General features: G+C 35.2%; 2 protein-coding genes across 2 annotated transcripts in view; both read right to left on the bottom strand.

Annotated features, from left to right (window-relative positions):
* LOC107581876 (serine/threonine-protein kinase 26-like) overlaps positions 1-10,971 on the bottom strand; it is an 18,118-nt gene extending 7,147 nt beyond the window's left edge. Inside the window, exons 1-5 of the mRNA XM_016267546.1 lie at positions 10,683-10,971; positions 9,920-10,150; positions 4,923-4,979; positions 4,742-4,850; positions 1,285-1,442 (exon numbers count right to left, since the gene is read on the bottom strand). Coding sequence (XP_016123032.1) covers positions 1,285-1,442; positions 4,742-4,850; positions 4,923-4,979; positions 9,920-10,150; positions 10,683-10,721 — 594 coding nt within the window. The 5' untranslated portion in view covers positions 10,722-10,971. The remainder of the gene's footprint in view (positions 1-1,284; positions 1,443-4,741; positions 4,851-4,922; positions 4,980-9,919; positions 10,151-10,682) is intronic.
* Positions 10,972-16,303: 5,332 nt separating this feature from the next.
* Positions 16,304-19,010, bottom strand: part of LOC107581877 (transmembrane protein 185-like) — an 8,989-nt gene continuing 6,282 nt past the window's right edge. The window contains exon 6 of the mRNA XM_016267547.1: positions 16,304-16,435. Within this exon, the coding sequence (XP_016123033.1) occupies positions 16,304-16,435 (132 nt within the window). The remainder of the gene's footprint in view (positions 16,436-19,010) is intronic.

Below are 19,010 nucleotides of genomic sequence, written 5' to 3' on the forward strand. Positions count from 1 at the left end.
GCTGCTTTCGAGCCGTGTGTCGCGCTCGTTCAGCGCCTCGTTTCGCTTCGACGGCTTTGTCACACCCTGCTTCATTCTACTACGTTAATAAATCATTAGCTCATCCATGAACATGATTTCTGCCCGAGTCCCGTCGGATTGCATCGGCTGTGGGGAACTCCCATGATCCCACACTCAGTCACAGGGTCATCAAACTAGGCCTTTGCCTCTTTGTTTAGTTTGAATATGCACCCTCTAGCGGCGAAAAACTACATATTGTGCCTTTAAAGGGATAATTCACCCCAAAATTTTTATCCTGTGATACAGGTTGTTCCAAACCTGTATACGTTTCTTTCCTCTGTTGAACATAAAATATATTTTGAAGAATGTTAGTCAACAAACAGTTGACGGTAACCATTGACTTCCATAGTATGGAAAAAAAACAATGCCATGGAAGTCAACGGGGACCAGAAATAGTTTGGTTACCAAAATTCCTCAAAATATCTTCTTATGTTGAACAGAATAAAGAAAATCATACGGTTTAGAACAACTTGAGGGTACGGACATGATGACAATTTTCATTTTTGAGTCAACTATCCCTATTTTCTCTGATGGCGTTTTAACTGTCAGTGTTAATGTTTTTGTGACAACAAATATTATGAATTCCTAATGACAAACTCCTTACTGTATAAGCATATACATAAAACATTTAATGATTTGTGGTGATAATACATCATGAAACCCAATACAATTATGATTTCAATGAATATCTACAAAACATTTGCTCAACCCCACAAAGCACGATATCATTCCACTGAAGCGTAAATTATTGGCAAATATAAGCATTCACGACTTCATGGACTCATGTGAGATTGTAATTCAGGTGAATATGCCGGTTTGTTTGTGTTTTTTCCTTTTCTTTTTAGTGCAATGGCAGCTGCTGTGGCATTTGTTCATGATGAGAGACAGTTTGCGTATTAAGTGTTTAAAGGCCTGTCTACTCCGAGCACGATAAAGCTAAACGAATATCGGACGCGCTGGAATAAAACAACAGATTCCTATGGATGCTTCCACACGCGAACATTCGCGCACCGAAAATGCAAATGTTTTTTCGAACCAGTCTGACAATTCCTTTCAGTTTCGCAAAGCGAAAACATGGGCCGTCCAATAAGATTTGAGCATTACATCACATGGCCAGAGTAACTGCTGTTACCCAAAAGGTTGATGCAGTAGCGCTAAAAGCTCAGAAGACATTGAGCACGAGCGTAAAAACACCCAAGTAGAGGACTTTCAAGAGGGACTTACCTTTGAGTCATAGGCAGACTGCTGGATGACCTCCGGAGCCATCCAGAACGGTGTACCTACAAACGTCTCTCTTTTGATCTGTGTGTCTGTCAGCTGTCCCGCCACACCGAAGTCTGCCAGCTTCACCTCACCAGACTCAGACAACAACACGTTGGCAGCTGTAACAGTGTAAAAACAAGACACAATGGAGACCAACAGACATGGCAGCTTTTACTATTACTCAAATAAACAAAAACTGATGAATTTTTCCACTTCACGATGTATTAAATGTTTTCACAGTAGGAACAGGAGAGACCATGTAGTCAAGGAGATCATTTCAACACCTTTGCAACATGTTACGTTGTTTTGGGCTCCTTTTGACTGCAATCATCCGCCGCAGTACATAAACACACGCCTTTGAATCATTCTGTTTGTAAGCAAGTCTTTTTTCACACATTCACATGGCCATGACTCACTGATGTTGGTCACATTTTACATCTAACCTTTTTTTAGTAAGCGTTTTATTTTGATTGTTAATCATTTCTAATTATTATTGACACATATAGGGCTGCATGTCTTGGGCATAAAATTATATTGTGATTATTTTGATATTGCAATTTGAATTTTATTTAAAATGAAAATGTCTCACATTGCTACAGTTCAGACAAACAACAGAATTGCGGCTAATAGAAATAGGGCTACAGATGAATCATTTTGTGATCATAGTAACTGCTTCTCTCAATTTATTAAGCATAATCGTTTGCGATATTTGCTGTTTTAATATCCTGAAAATGCTTCATTTTCATTCGCCATTTGCGTTATCCTGCATTGGTAACAAGCCTCTAAACAAAAACTGATGAATTTTTCCACTTCACGATGTATTAAATGTTTTCACAGTAGGAACAGGAGAGACCATGTAGTCAAGGAGATCATTTCAACACCTTTGCAACATGTTGCGTTGTTTTGGGCTCCTTTTGACTGCAATCATCCGCCGCAGTACATAAACACACGCCTTTGAATCATTCTGTTTGTAAGCAAGTCTTTTTTCACACATTCACATGGCCATGACTCACTGATGTTGGTCACATTTTACATCTAACCTTTTTTTAGTAAGCGTTTTATTTTGATTGTTAATCATTTCTAATTATTATTGACACATATAGGGCTGCATGTCTTGGGCATAAAATTATATTGTGATTATTTTGATATTGCAATTTGAATTTTATTTAAAATGAAAATGTCTCACATTGCTACAGTTCAGACAAACAACAGAATTGCGGCTAATAGAAATAGGGCTACAGATGAATCATTTTGTGATCATAGTAACTGCTTCTCTCAATTTATTAAGCATAATCGTTTGCGATATTTGCTGTTTTAATATCCTGAAAATGCTTCATTTTCATTCGCCATTTGCGTTATCCTGCATTGGTAACAAGCCTCCACAAACTTCCATAGTTGCAGTTGCTAGATGTCAAGTCCCCCAAATTTTAATGGATACTTTCATAAATGAATACATTTTCTGACCACTGGTTTACTTAATTTTCCTAACATGGCAACCACGCGCACAAGCTCTCTTTACATTACTGAGAAAGCACTGATGAGCTGAAAATACTGGCAAACATGTAAGCTGGAGTTTGTCGATCTCTATTAAGATATTCAGCTCAAATGAAAGTGTAATAAAGACGGTGTTTTCTTTCACATGGCTATTTGTGCTGTTTGCTGCAAACAAATCTGCAAGCAAACCATGAGCAAAAATAATCATGTTTAATAATCATGAATATATATTTGAACAAAATAATTGTGATATACCATTATCCTGCAGCCTTACTTTTAAGGGTATTCAACTCAACATTCTTTAAAAAAACTAACACTACAAATTACACTACAATAAAATATACACTGCCGTTCAAGTTTGGGATCAGTAAGATTTTTAATGTTTTTTTTAAGTGACTTCAAGCTCATCAAGGCTGCATTTATTTGATCAAAAATACAGAAAAAATTGTAAAATATATTGCAATTCCAAGTAATAGTTTTCTATTTTAATATACTTTAAAATATTATTTATTCATGAGTGTTTTCTTTCACATGGCTATTTGTGCTGTTTGCTGCAAATAAATCTGCAAGCAAACCATGAGAAAAAATAATCATGTTTAATAATCATGAATATATATTTGAGCAAAATAATTGATATACCATTATCCTGCAGCCTTACTTTTAAGGGTATTCAACTCTACAGTCTTTATTCTTTAAAAAAACTACTAACACTACAAATTACACTACAATAAAATATACACTGCCGTTCAAGTTTGGGATCAGTAAGATTTTTAATGTTTTTTTTAAAAAGTGATTTCAAGCTCATCAAGGCTGCATTTATTTGATCAAAAATACAGACAAAATTGTAAAATATATTGCAATTCCAAGTAATAGTTTTCTATTTTAATATACTTTAAAATATTATTTATTCCTGTGATGCGCAGCTGTATTTTCAGCATCATTACTCCAGTCTTCAGTGTCACATGATCCTTCAGCAATCAGTATAATAGGCTGATTTATTATCAATGTTGGAAACTGTTGCAATATTTTTTTGGAGCCTATGATGCTTTTTTCAGGGTTTTTAAAATAGAAACCTTCTGTAACAACATACATTACCATTTAAAAGTTTGAGGTCAGCAAATTCTCTCTTTTTTTTCAGCACAGACTTAAATTGAAGCAAAAAAAAAAATACTAGTCAAGACTTATATTGCTAGAAAAGATTTCTATTTTGAATAATAATAGGCTGATTTATTATCAATGTTGGAAACAGTTGCAATATTTTTTTGGAGCCTGTGATGCTTTTTACAGTGTTTTTAAAATAGAAACCTTCTGTAACAACATACATTACCATTTAAAAGTTTGAGGTCAGCAAATTCTCTCTTTTTTTTCAGCACAGACTTAAATTGAAACAAAAAAAAAAGTACTAGTCAAGACTTATATTGCTAGAAAAGATTTCTATTTTGAATAAATGCTGTTCTTTTTAACTTTTTATTCATCAAAGAATCCTGAAAAAAGCATCACAGGTTCCAAAAAATATTAAACAGCACAACTGTTTCCAGCACTGAAATTAAATCAGCATTTTAGAGCGATTTCTGAAGCATCCTGTGACACTGAAGACTGAAGAAATGATGCTGAAAATTCAGCTTTGTCTTAAATTCGTCATTTTCAAATGTTCAAACCCTCAACTCGAGGTTAAGATGTAAAATCCTTTATCAAATCACAAGTTTAAGGTTGAGCTCCAGTCCTTTCAAAATTACAATAATAATAACAATAATAAAACTACTGAAGACACAACATCAATCAGTGCAGCTATTTGCAGACCAGCCGTCCGGAATCTACCTCACCCTGCATAGTTCAAACAAGTGGAAAAACAAACGGCAGTGGAAAAACAAAGACGTCACACCCACTCATCCAAGCAGACACAAATATTCCTCTGCGTACACACCTTTTATGTCCCTGTGGATTTTCTTCTCACAGTGCAGGTAGTCCAAACCTTTCAAAATCTCCTTCAGCATGGTGGCTATCTGGCATTCGTCAAAGGGTCCGGCTCTCAGCTACACACACACACAAAACAGGTTGAGGGTGTAGAGCTCATGATCGCTCGCAGATAAAGTCAAAGCACTTACCAGGTCCAGAGCCGAACCTCCTCCCAGATATTCCATTATGATCCATAGTTTACTACCCTAAAGGAAAAACAAGCCATTGAGATATGAACTGAGGTAGGAAAGCGCTGAAAAATGTCAATTATGACCAACTGTGTAATAGCTCTGATTCACTGAGTGAGTCAACTCAAAAGTGAGTTTCGTAATGCAATCTTTTTGTCTGACTTTTGTTGTTGGTACAGGAAACACTGGCAAGCATGATATCTGATGAATATATCATCACATTTTATGAGAGAAGTAACTATAATGGGATTATGACATATGTCAGAGGAGTGAATGTGAGATCACTGGCAATCAATCTATTATTAGTTGACAGCTTTTGTTTTTCCTTATTTTTTTATTAACTTGTCTTTCTGCTTTCAGACGGTAGACCAAAAGTTGTTGCTGTTGAAATTATAATGTATGTTTATATTTAAAAGCTTTCTCGTGCACAATGTATAGCATACCCTATATTTACGCTGTTGCTTTGTTTTATTTTTATTCAGCCTTCAATTTGGATGAGACCACTGGCCAAGATATGGTATTTTTTTGCTTTTTGGTAGCTTTTTTTTCAATTAATTAAACTAAGAAATAATCCACCTATCAGAATAATTATTAGCAGCAGCCTTACTTAAATATTAGAAATACAAACATCTTAAAACAACAGCATGTAGCCTTAAAATATTTCAAGATGAACAGGTTCACTCCAGAATGAAAACTTTCACCCTCATATAATCCTAAACTTCTATGGCTTGCTTTCTCCTGTGAAAGACAAAAGAAAATATCTGAAGAATCTCTCAGTTGTTTTTGTTCATATTATGAAAGTCAATTGTGACCCAAATTGTGAGCAAAGCCTGAAACACTGACTAATCTCACTGGTTCTTGCATGTACAGTATATTGTTGATATTTGACAATATTTCCTTTGAAAGTGCATTCAGAAAACTTCAAATACACCTGTTTTGAGTTATAAGGATTTTTACTCAGCCTTTATGCAATTTTTGGGGCATTAATGTACTGGGTTAAACTGACTTTCATAATATGTATAAAACTTCTGTTGTACCATCCCCTTCAGATAACTTTTGTATCTTTTTGGAATGATATTAAGGTGAGTAAATTATGAAAATTTTCATCACAGTTCCACAGTAAAATTCCAGATGGTTAGTATTATCGTTCCATGTTTTAATTATTAAAATTGTGTTTGAGTAAATATGGTCAAGTGCAAAATGCATGTGCAGCAGTAATATTCCCCATACGTCACGTTATATATTGAGAACACTATTGTAATAGAATGGGTATAGAATGTAATAGAATAGAATACTGTGTTTTTGTTGTGTGTGTATTGGATTAATCTCATATAGGATGCGGTCTGGTTGAGTTAATTAACTCACTACAAAAGCAATTCAATTACAGGCAATGCCCAACATTATTGACTATAATTGGATTATCTGAAACAATAACATTCCATTTAAATGTTCCTTTTCAAAAACACCGATACATTATTAATAATCCAGCAGTGACTTTTTTCATCATATTACGGGCAACAGTATGTATAAACTAAGTTACTCTTCATGGCTAAAAAAAGCATGCAGCAATGTCTGGAAGAACTTGATACGAAAGATGTACAGTGCGCCAAGCTGTCATATACATAACACTATCATGAGAACACTACTGTAATACAATGTTGTGAATTCTTTGTGTTTAGTTGCCTGTGTTTTAGCGCATTGTTACGGAAAGAGTGCATTCATAACAGGAGTTACACATTCTGACTAGCACATCATTTAGTTCAAGTTCACTTGTGCATTCACGGCATTTTGTGTAGATAGAAAAACGTTGTAATATATTTCTGTTGTGCATGTATGTAGCCTATCTGTTTAATTTAATAGAGGATGCAGGTTAATTAGTGCTAATTAACCCAATAGTGCCTTCGTTTACCGAGTTGATCATCTGAAACAATCACAGTCCTTGAAGATTCTTCTTTTTCAAAAACACTGATGATGCATGATTGATAATCTAGCAGTGTTATTTTTCTCATTATATTGTCATCAACAGTATGTTTTAATTAAAATCTTCTCATTATCACCATGATGTACATACTCCTCTGTTTCACTGATCCATCGAATCCTTGAAAGGATAAAAATGCACTTTGCTTTGCTTAACTAAGGTTGTGTTCATAGGGTTTACCTCTTATGGTCACATGATGCTATCTTAAATATTAACAGTTCATTTATTAACAGCACCACCAGTATTTAATAATACTATAACGGTAATAATTTGTCACTATAACTGTGATCTGAAACTTTCATCTCTAATAAAGAATATGGATGTTACATGATGAAAACAATGCATTGTTATTTTACATTTGGTGACTTTATTCAACTTCTGAAGTATTTCTATCCTGAATACTACCATTAGACCTACCTAAAAACTTTAAACACTGTTTATTTCATTTCTATCTTTGTTCTGTTGTATTTGTTTGTGCTATTGTAGTAACATTAGTTTTTCTGTTCTTATTTTATTACTGACTATTTACTTGTTTTCAACAATTTTTAAACTTTATTTTAGTTCATATTTTATATTTTAATATGTGGTATTGAAATTGGAAATGTGAAAATTCACTGGTATGTAAAATGCTGGTGTTGTAACAACTTTATTTATTACATAGGTCAAAAAAAATCTGATCACCACAAAATTTGCATTTAAATGTGTACACCAATTTCCTCGCACATAATGGGATACATTTATATAAAAAAAAATAATAATTTTTTAATAAAAAAAAAAGCAAGTCTTTCAATACTGATATAAAGATGTTTTAGCAACATAGACAGTATAATGACTCACACTAGGGCGCTCGTTAATTCATATTCTCCTAGTGTCTTGTTCTGTTAATATGGTAGTATCACATGGATGGGAATATGCATATGGAAATTATATGCATATAAGGTAATGCATAGTGAAACTAGGCATTGCAGGCACCATATAGCCTATGGTTATTTTGGGGAGGAAACAAGATGGGGGAAAAGTCTTGTGCATGTATGCACAATTTTTTACTTAAAAAAATTATAAAGGGAATATTGTGCAGGTTTTAATGCACATGTGGTTTTATCAATCTGAAAACTGTATGCAAAATCTACTTTGTCCATTATGCACACTTTTAGTTATAATCTGCCCATTTCATACACAAGCCCCCTGTTCTTTTTTTAACTTGATACTTAACCGTGGATGCAGACTTGTCATCATTTGTTGGAAACAAACACTGGCCATCGATGCACACAGACACACAAAGCAGCCAGACAAAAAGCACACGTTCTGTCTGGCAGCCTTCCAGAAATACAGGTATTGTGACATAGCACAAAGGGTTTGGCCATGAGTCACCAATGGCATCAAATCTTTACAAACAGCTTTCGAACTCCCCATTAAAATATATCCTCAGCCCTCTTTTGTATTTATTTTAATCCAAAGGCAACCATGCGTACTGTGCACGCACTAGTGTTACAAACAATGCACAGCACTAGAGTGATATGATAATATTGTGCTACTCATGCCTCAAAAAACCTGAGGCTGGGAACAGAGAACCGGTGCTTATCTAGAACAATACTAGAACCGTGCGTAATTCTTAAATTTTGGTTCCGAAAACCGTTCTGGTGCGACATCTGGGCAAAGAGCTTATCCTTTAATGGTGATATGGACTAGTGTCTGTGAATATTAAAGCGCAAAAAGACTGCTATTTGAATGAAGTCCGCATGTTGTGTGCGTATGTGTGTGAATGCTTTGTGTACTACACATACTGAAGAATATACATTTTTTTCTTTTCAATTAAAAATATTAAGGAAAATGATATTAATATTTAATGCTTTTTGTTTTTATTACTTACTGTCAAAGTATTTTAATAGAATGGTACCATCAACAAATTCAAAATATAGTATTTTACTAATTTTGTTAAACTAATAAATTTTTTTCAGAGGCAAAATCAAAACCTAACCTATTTAACCCTTGAATTAATTCCTATCCGATGATAAAGAATGTGCAACGTACAAGTAGTACAAGGGCTTTTCTGTGCTGAATTCCATTCTCGATTCCATTCTAATGGTTTAATTAAATTGTAATCATTAAAAAGTATGTCTAGCCAATTCATTTCATAAAACATTTGCAAAATGTAATAATTCATTTAAAAAAATTATCAATAAGAGGGGCCTTTGAAAAGTTTTTTTCCCCAAATTCTGTGTTGTCCATTTTAATTTTTCTGTATGTCAATTTTTTTCTGGATTAACGATTTCATACAAATGTAATATCAAAACTATTGGTTATCAAATGAATTCATAAAACTATAACCATTCAATCTTTTAAAGTGAATGAAAACAATTTACAACAAAACATTGCATTTCTATTATTTATCAACTTGCTGTAATAGAGGCTTACTATATAGATTAAAACATTGTAGTATTATGTCATTAAAAAAAAAAAATTCAACTGAACTTTTATTTTGGCGAGTTGTCGTGATACAATAAGACTGTATCTATATCCAAGTTTTTGCAAGAGTGCAGAACTCTGTAAACTTGCGCTGAACTGAATTGATTATGAAGGGAGCTGTATACAACCCATTCACAATTTGAATGAAATTTGTCATTTTTTAATGCTGCACGCAGCATAGTTTCAGGAGTGACACCCGTATTTAAATATTAGATTGAATCTAAAACGGCAAAGACTGACATAGTGATCATCATAGCAACGGATGAGACAAAAACTTGACTTTTTACAGCAATATTTACTTTAAAAAACATTCGAAGGCTACATGCTGTTTTAATGTATTACTTGCTTATTATTATCATTAATAATTAACATTTAATTCTTTTTTTTTTTTTTAATTGGTCTCAGATAGAGTTCCAATAGTTTTTGCTATACCAAGAACCGAGGAATTTTACTGTTATTGTGACAACACTACTAGCACAGCTAATGTGTGGAAAAAGTCAAAGTCAAGCCATACCTTTAAGTAAGAGCCATAGTATTTGGTGACATGAGGACTATCACACTGGCTGAGTACGGTGATCTCCTGTTGGATGTCTTCGATTTCATCTTCTGCCTCCTCAAGATCGATGGTCTTGATAGCCACTACGTTCTGAGTGCGGCGATCGATGCCTTTGAACACCTCGCCGAACGAGCCCTTCCCGATACGCTCTAGTTTAGTGAACAACTCCTCAGGGTCTGTTCGGCTGTTCTGGAATACAAAAGTTACAGAGTTAGTTTGAGTGGACTAGATTAGGTAGTCAACTGGTTAACTACATATCTCAGGTAAATTTGCTGTAATCACATATTTGGAATGCAAGTTTATAGTATAAAATAAGACTATTAACATAAAATCTCTGATATTCAACACTAAAGGACCTCTCCCTTTCTTTATAAACCATGCGTTTCACTGCACCAAAAACATATACAGTTGCTTGATTATTTTCCTTCAGTTTTACAAAAGGCTCAACAAGGAACAATGAAGATCAAAAACAAGTAGTTCGTAAGTGTTTATATCAGAGAGAATGCCAATGCCACATTGGGTTAATCAATAATATTCCAAGAAACCTTTGGGAGGGGAGCTCTACAAATCAATATATGCAGCTGTTTAACTGGTATCAGTTACCTATTGCAGATACAGTTATTTCACCGCATCCAATACGGAGTTTTGTTGCGTTTAGTCTATTTATTAGCTTTAATGTCCACATGAAAAGTCTGCATGGAATCAAAACAAGGTTATTTACGGGAGTTGGGGAGGGATAGATTGTCCGACGCATGTGCATATGTTCAAGGGCACCTTTATGCACTAGAAAGACATATCCTGCTTGCTGTCAATTACACACACACACAGTTGAATGAGTATATAAACATGCATAATGTTTTATGGTTGAAGTAAAATACAATGGCAATCACAGGCTTCATTGAACAGGATTTGCGCGGTGAGAAACATGCACTTCGCTTGACCCTCATCGGTATTTCAGTTTTTTCTTCTAAATGCTCCACAAAGGCAATAAAAATTTGGAATGTAACATAAATTTGATAATGAAACTACTGACAGGCGGCTGTTTTCAAACACTTCCCTTCCCAACACTTGATAAACCATCAATCTGTCTGAAGTTGGTGACTCATCCAATATAGTGAAATCCATATTCACAATATATGGAAAAGGGAGCAAATTTCAGGCAGTGTAAACATGCTTGCCATCGGAGCATTGTGAGAAACCTGGAAAATGTTATTACCAGTGTTTAACGGTTTAAATCGGTCTGACAAGTCCTTGACTGCATTAAGATTGGAGATTCTAGCTCACTTCTGGTGCTTTCACACCTGTAGATCGATTGCTTTGTTCCGAAACAGGGATTACAATTATTACAACGTTGCTTTTTATTCTTGGTGCGGTTCGCTTTCACACGGCAATGTTTCTAAACAGACCAAATTTGTTAATACAAGTCACGCGCGAGTAAACCGTTCTCTCATTGGTCAACGTTTCACGGTTTATTTTCCGGGATTCCACTAGCTGTCACGACTGTCATCCGTCAGGATGGAACGACAACAGCTTTGCAGGCTTTTTTTTATTTTATTTTGAATGGCGAAGACGTGCTCACCCACAGACATTCACAGGTTCATTTTGAAGTACACAAGGTTTCGAAACAACGGGCCAGGTGTGAAAGCACCCTTACTGAACTGCAATAATTTCACCTATGTCTGTTTTACTGTATTTACTGGATTATCCAGGCATTTATATTGAATAACGATAGGCCTATATAGTTTCTCTTAAGTTTCCTATAAAAATGTTTTAACCCTTGTGCATCCTCATGGACATTTTTGTCTTTTAGTTTTCTGATTTTGGCTGTGTTAATGCAAACAGCATACATTTAGTCAAAAAAAGTGTATTTTTATTGGAATGTAAATATTTTACCATCAATTCCTTTCATAAATCTATTTTACACTGGGCACAAAAAAATTGCACTCAGAAGCTTTTGGAAAAAAAGTTTCCACGGACACCCATTAAAATATTTAAATTATTTAACACCAGTGCTATTTAACCATTGAATCATGCATTCTTTGTTAATAGCCTTTTATTCTGTTGGTGAGCCTTCAAAACTGACAATTTTTAAAAATGTTTTACTATTTTCGTCCTGATAGTACACATGGAGCAAATACTCATTTTTTCCTGTTTTGTGCTTCTGCTGAAAAAAGGCCAACTGAATTGAAATTATGGAATTATTGGTATGGATATCAAGAGTGTGTTCTGTATGTGAGTGCTGAGAAATATATATATGTGTGTGTGTGTGTGTGTAAGGTAGTTTAAAATAATCTGACACTGCACAAAAATAATAATGCATCAGAATGAATGTTTTTCCTAATCGGCGTTCTGACTTTTTGACATTGTCCTCTAACTTGTTTAAATTGACACACAAGGGCCAATCATGGTGCAATGTATTTCACTGTTGAAATGACATGACCTGTGGTGTTTCACTAAACATCGGAGTGAATCCTCACGCTCACTGGTAGCTGTCTTTGTATATATTCTAGTAGCATAGTGTTGTTTGTAAATGCAAGGAGTAAAAATAAGTCATTGGATACACTTACTATCATGCTTTACTAGTGGAGACAAGAAGAAATGCTCTGTAGCAATAAGTAAAAAATTTTTTTTTTTTAAACGAGTGCAAACATGCGTGTCCAACACAAGGTATAAATATTTGATGATGGAGAAAATCATGAGAATGGACGCCCAACAAAACGTTTTTGGACAGGTAAGATAATTAATTATTGCGTAGACTACTCTCTTAATCTCACTAGCATCAGTGTAATTTACAAAAAACTCAAAGATAATCATGCAGATCCACATCTATAGACGGCAGCGCAGCATCTAATGCCATTGAGGCATTACCACTTAACGCACCTTTTTAAAACTGACTAGTTTATAAAGCTGATTTCTTTGCAATTTGGGCTTAAAAGACTATTAATATTTAGTAATATTGTCGATTCAACTGCACTGATGCTATCAGATGAGAACAAAACTTGAGCTGAATAATGACTAACTCTGCAACATTGACACTCATTGATTTGGAAACTGACTTAAGGACCTATATTTTTTTTTGTAGTTTTTTTAATTTTTTATTATGTTTTCCAAAAACATGCACATTGTGATATCGTCTGCAACCAAATATTAAAGAATATGAAAATATGGCTTTTGCTCATCTCTCTCACCCCAAATACTGCATTTATGACATGCTTGATAATTGTCGGTTAACCTTTTTAACTGGTTAACCGTTTAAAAGAATTCACCAAAATTCACCTAACCCTAACCCAACCATCCATAATTGCAGTCTACCAAAATTCTAAGAATACCATGATACTTTTTTGCTTGAATTGCAAATTCAGATAATGTGCAGTGACAGGTTTTGTGGTAAAATCATTTATTTAAACGCCGAACGTGGCTTGTATAGTTAGATTTCACATCCAATTAGACTGGTCTTTGGGCATCTCCAATGCGGTTTAGATCCAGTGAAGCAGCAGTGATGAGCCATACCCTGCTCCACCGTCTGCGTCCTTCTGATAAACCGCTGTGCACAGACCGGTACGTTAATGACCAGGCTATCTGCATGTTAACAAGCTCGCAATGAGGGTGTGAACGTACCCCACAAGATTTATCAGCTGGATGCATTTCCTCCACTATACAAACACATGAACTGGCAACAAAGAGGTACACCTCAGGGGCTGCGGAAATGCATTTGGGAAAACATACCAAGTGCACATGGGTACGAGCTACATGACACAACAAGCTGTCATCGTGTTCCTTCAGACTTTCACTGTACCTGACTCGGGTGTTTAATGATTAACAATACCCCCCAGGTGTCATAGCAGAGAAGTCAACGTACGTGTGTGTGTGTGTGTGTGTGTGTGTGTTATTCCAGGAAGGAGCACATGCTTAGTTGTGGTGTTCTGGATCAGTGACATTTCTGACCTCCGTCTGCTATCAAAAAAGGAACAGAGCTTAAGTTCTAATGCGCCGCCAACCAAACACGGCTTGACTCCAAGCGTCTACCGAGTGTGAAGTTGAGAAAGCGGCCACAAAACGGAACCACATTCACACTTCCTGTGCTGCAAGGAAGGCTGTCACACAAAACAGCTTAAAACACAAGGATTACATCACTGTCCTAGATCACGAGCAGCAAAAGCAGACTCATTATGCTTTATAAAGAGAGATGGGAACAAGAGTGAGCACTAGCACACCTTTAGGGAGCAGATGCCACCTTATACACAAATATCTGCTCCATCATTAGACCAGGAGCATAGAGATATCCAAATATAGACTGATCCGGACCACAAATTGGCTCATAGTGACTAAGCCATCCATTCAGTCATATACACAAATAAATACACTTAGAATCCATTAATATGCTCCTTAATGCAACATACTGAAAAACAGCTCAAGGAAATAATTAGATATCAGATGCATGTTGCTCATTGGTGTTTCTAATTTCTGAAACATATAATGATGCTCTAATTAATATAAAAACATAATGCTACTAAATATGAGTCACCAATCATTTTAATATTTCCCATGTAGCAGTAACTACGGTAGAAACTGTCACATTTTTATAAATCAGAATGACATTAGATATCATGAGCTCAAATTCAAATGTCCAGTAAACCGTGTAGTGTGAACTGCATATTAATATTAAAAACAAAATCAATGTCTGTTTTGTATTACTTAACTTGGAGAAATTTACTTTTTTCATAATCTAGCATTGCAATTTGTGACCCTGGAGCACAAAACCAGTCGTAAGTAGCACCGGGATATTTGTAGCAATAGCCAACAATACACTGTATGGGTCACAATTTTTGACTGTTCTTTTATGCCAAAAATCATTAGAATATTAAGTAAAGATCATGTTCCATGAAGATATTTTGTACATTTTCAACCGTAAATATATCAAAACTTAATTTTTGATTTCATTTGGACAATTTAAAGGGGTCATATGATGTTGCTAAAAAGAACATTATTTTGTGTATTTGGTGTAATGAAATGTGTTTATGCGGTTTAAGGTTCAAAAAACACATTATTTTCCACATACTGTACATTATTGTTTCTCCTCTATGCCCCGCCTTTCTGAAACGCATCGATTTTTACAAAGTTCATCGGTCTGAAAAAGCGAGGTGTGCTGTGATTGGCCAGCTATCCAGTGCGTTGTGATTGGCCAAATACCTCAAGCGTGTGACGGAAATGTTACGCCCCTCACCATACTGTGATGCCGTGTCCCGGCCAGAGCGACGAGACAAAAACATTAAAACCCATTATAAACGAGGCATTTGTTGCATCCAGTGGGGACATAATTACGGATTATAATGACTTAAACTGTCTTTTTACACGTTGCATCGCAAACAAAACCATGCACTGTAAAAAATAAGTGTAATTTTAACTGTAAAATGTTGTAAAAACGCTACGGAAAAAAACTGTTAATAGGTTAACAGTAAGTTCCCGTACTATTTACAGGGAAAAACTGTAAAATATCTATGTAAAATCAATAATTAATGTAATCATGTAATTTTACAGTAAAATGCTGTTAATTTTACAGTTTTTAGAAGTAAAAATAGCAAATCAATGTATAATTTACAGTCAAAAACTGTAAACTGGTATTCCCAGAATTCCCTGCATGGCACTCCACATTTGAAAGTATTTTGTTTAAATAATCATGTTCTTTTTAATAGTTTTTGTTATTAGTTATGTATATTTGGGCTGTGTGTTACATCTTCTGTTGTTTAATGAAAGTTTAATGCATTATTTAAGTATCATGTGTGTTACCATGATGCTTGTTTTTAAATTACAGTTTTATACTGTATTTTTGGCCGTAAATGTGTTTACAGTTTTTCTGTATTTTTTACTAAATTATTCTGGCAACCACAGCTGCCAAAATTATTTTGTAAAAACGACAGAATTTTTTTTACAGTGTGTCTGCATTTGTGGTCGGAGAAATGACAATCAACAAGCGCTACTCTACGCTGCCCAAACTCACGTTTGAATCGTCAGTGGCAAATCCTTTAAATATGAAAACGTACTTACAGTCTGTGAGTCAGAACAGACAGCATTGTAGTCTACTCTCCCAGGATCAGGACACATCCTTCATAAAATGTGCTGCACACATCTGAATATTTGGGTTGAACTGTAAAATAAATTACATTTTAAAGTATATTAAAATAGAAAAACATTATTTGAAATTGTAATAATATTTCACAATTTTAGTGTTTTTCTGTATTCTTGATCAAATAAATGCAGCCTTGTTAAGCATAAGAAACTTCTTTAAAACATTCAAAATCTTACTGATCCCAAACTTTTGAACAGCAGTGTAAGTAACACGTGTCACGTACAGTGATTGCCTGCTTTCTGGCCAAACGTCGTCACCATTAGAGTCACCAAAGAAACCCAGAGGGGAACAAACACCGGGACGTAGCTGGAGTTATAATGACCATCCAGCTTGTGAACGAGAAGAATCTGAAAACAACACAAACACTGATGAAAATCAACCCTGGATCTATAAAGCTCACAAAACAGCTGCATAAATTAAATCATATTAATAATCAATTAAACCAAACACTACTATTGAGTAAACTATTGGGTGAACTATTCCTTTAATATCCGGTCAACTGATACACTGCACATAGCTTATATTGGTGCATGTGAGTATTCAACTAAAATATTCTGACAAAGAGATGTGGAACAGAAATATGGTCAACAGACCTTGAACTACTTCATAGCTCCCAGAAGTATTTTTCCCCATTCAGTTTTTTCAGAAAAAGGCAAATGATAATTTTTCAAAATAAAATTCTTATTCACAGCACAGATTCAGAAAAACTCAGCTGAAATTACTGCCAGCAAACATGAAACAGGATCCAAGTGAGTTTTTAGTTGATAAATTACAGGATAAAAGATGGTTGTTCAGATGTGCTTGATTTATAACCTGAAGTACACATCACCCTATTCATTTCAAACCAGACATCCCTGCAGTATGTAGATCGTAGAGGCCTTGTTGTCTTGTCAACTGCCCACATGTTATTTTTGAACTTCACAGGGAAGCCAAACTGGTGACTTCTCAATCTGTGTCGGGCGTGTCTGTAGCCATATTCAAATAATGGAAATACATTTAGTGAAGTAGAGCTACTGCTGCACACAAGACGGATTGTCACATGTCATTTCAGACATTGCTTTGCTCAATAATCAAAAACACTGGAAAACAGCAGTATGTGGGAAGTAACTAGCAGCTGTCATGTAATAAAGATTAAAGGGGTCATATGATGCTGCTAAAAAGAACATTATGTTGTGTATTTGGTGTAATGAAATGTGTTTATGTGGTTTAAGGTTAAAAAACACATTATTTTCCACATACTGTACATTATTGTTTCTCCTCTATGCCCCGCCTTTCTGAAACGCGTCGATTTTTACAAAGCTCATCGTTCTGAAAAGTGTGCTGTGCTGTGATTGGCCAGCTATCCAGTGTGTTGTGATTGGCCGAATACCTCAAGCGTGAGACGGAAATGTTATGCCCCTCACCATACTGTGATGATGCCCTGTCCGGCCGGAGCGACGAGACAAAAAAATGAAAACCCATTATAAATGAGGCATTTGTTGCATCCAGTGGGGTCATAATTACGGCTTATAATGACTTCTACTGTCTTTTTACGCGTTGCATCGCAAACAAAACCATGTCTGCATTTGTGATCGGAGAAATGACAAACAACAAGCGCTACTCTACACTGCCCAAACTCACGTTTGAATCATCAGTGGCAAATTCTTTTAATATGAAAACGTACAGATTGTTAGTCAGAAGCGCCAGACTGTTATTGCAAATTTGGAACTGCCCCACTTTATAGAAACAGCCTTTGTGTGTAGACGGCATTGTAAGCTACTTTCCCAGGATCAGGAAACAGTCCTCCGTAAAATGCGCTGCACACATCTGAATATTTGGGTTGAACTGTGAACTTAACCACTGATTTCTAGTCGTGTCCTCTTTTGGAAGACCAAACAAAGTAGTTTCGCTTTCACAACGAAACACACAGCGTCTTCACGACATGACATGCAGCGTCAACAATACTACAGCGAGAATCAAAGTTACGCCTTCTTTCTTTGCGTGGACATTTGGGCAGCGTTATGCAAATCTTCCCACATAGTGATGTAGACATGTGGGGGCGTGTTAGAACGAGCCGTTTTAGGGGGGCGTGGCAGAGTCTTAACTTTGATAAAGAATATCTCTTTGGTTTTGAGACTTTAGTCTTTGCAACTTCAGGGATCTTATCTATGCACAATCAGCTTGTAACACTCCAAAGAGAAAGCAAAACTTGAAATCGCATCATATGACCACTTTAAGTAAAACATTTGCCGTAATAGTTTTAATCATACAGACTTCGTGACTGTGGTGATATATTTCCATTTTCTTTAGAATGTATGATTATTATTATGCTCCATACAGTTGTATGGTAAATTAGAATGATTTCTGAAGGATCATGCGAGTAATGATGCTGAAAATTCAGTTTGATTACAGGAATAAATTAAATTTTAAAATGTAAAAAAAAAAATATATATATATATATATATATATACAAATATACAAATCTGAACTAGCAACTTGCAGAGCAGTGCTCAACATGTGCATTCATGAAAAGTATAGACCACACTGTATTTGAGTTTAATTTATAGTAACTTCATTTATAGTTTGGGGTTGGTTTCTTAAGGCTTCTAACAGAGTTGGGGTACTTGGACTCGGACTGCAATTGTTAATGAACTTGGACTTGGACGGACTCGGGTGGACTCAGGTGGACTTGGACTTGAGTATTTTGGACGCAGACATTTTTCAGACGAATCCATGTCAGGTGTAATATAAAATAAAAAAGTAACAGCATAAAATTAATATAAAAAAATACATTTATATTTATATATAATTATATAAAAATATTTAAAGGGGTCATATGATGCGATTTCAAGTTTTCCTTTCTCTTTGGAGTGTTACAAGCTGATTGTGCATAGATAAGATCCCTGAAGTTGCAAAGACTAAAGTCTCAAAACCAAAGAGATA

Source organism: Sinocyclocheilus grahami, unplaced genomic scaffold (genome assembly GCF_001515645.1).
Source record: "Sinocyclocheilus grahami isolate Dianchi unplaced genomic scaffold, SAMN03320097.WGS_v1.1 scaffold39.1, whole genome shotgun sequence".
Lineage (NCBI taxonomy): Eukaryota > Metazoa > Chordata > Actinopteri > Cypriniformes > Cyprinidae > Sinocyclocheilus > Sinocyclocheilus grahami.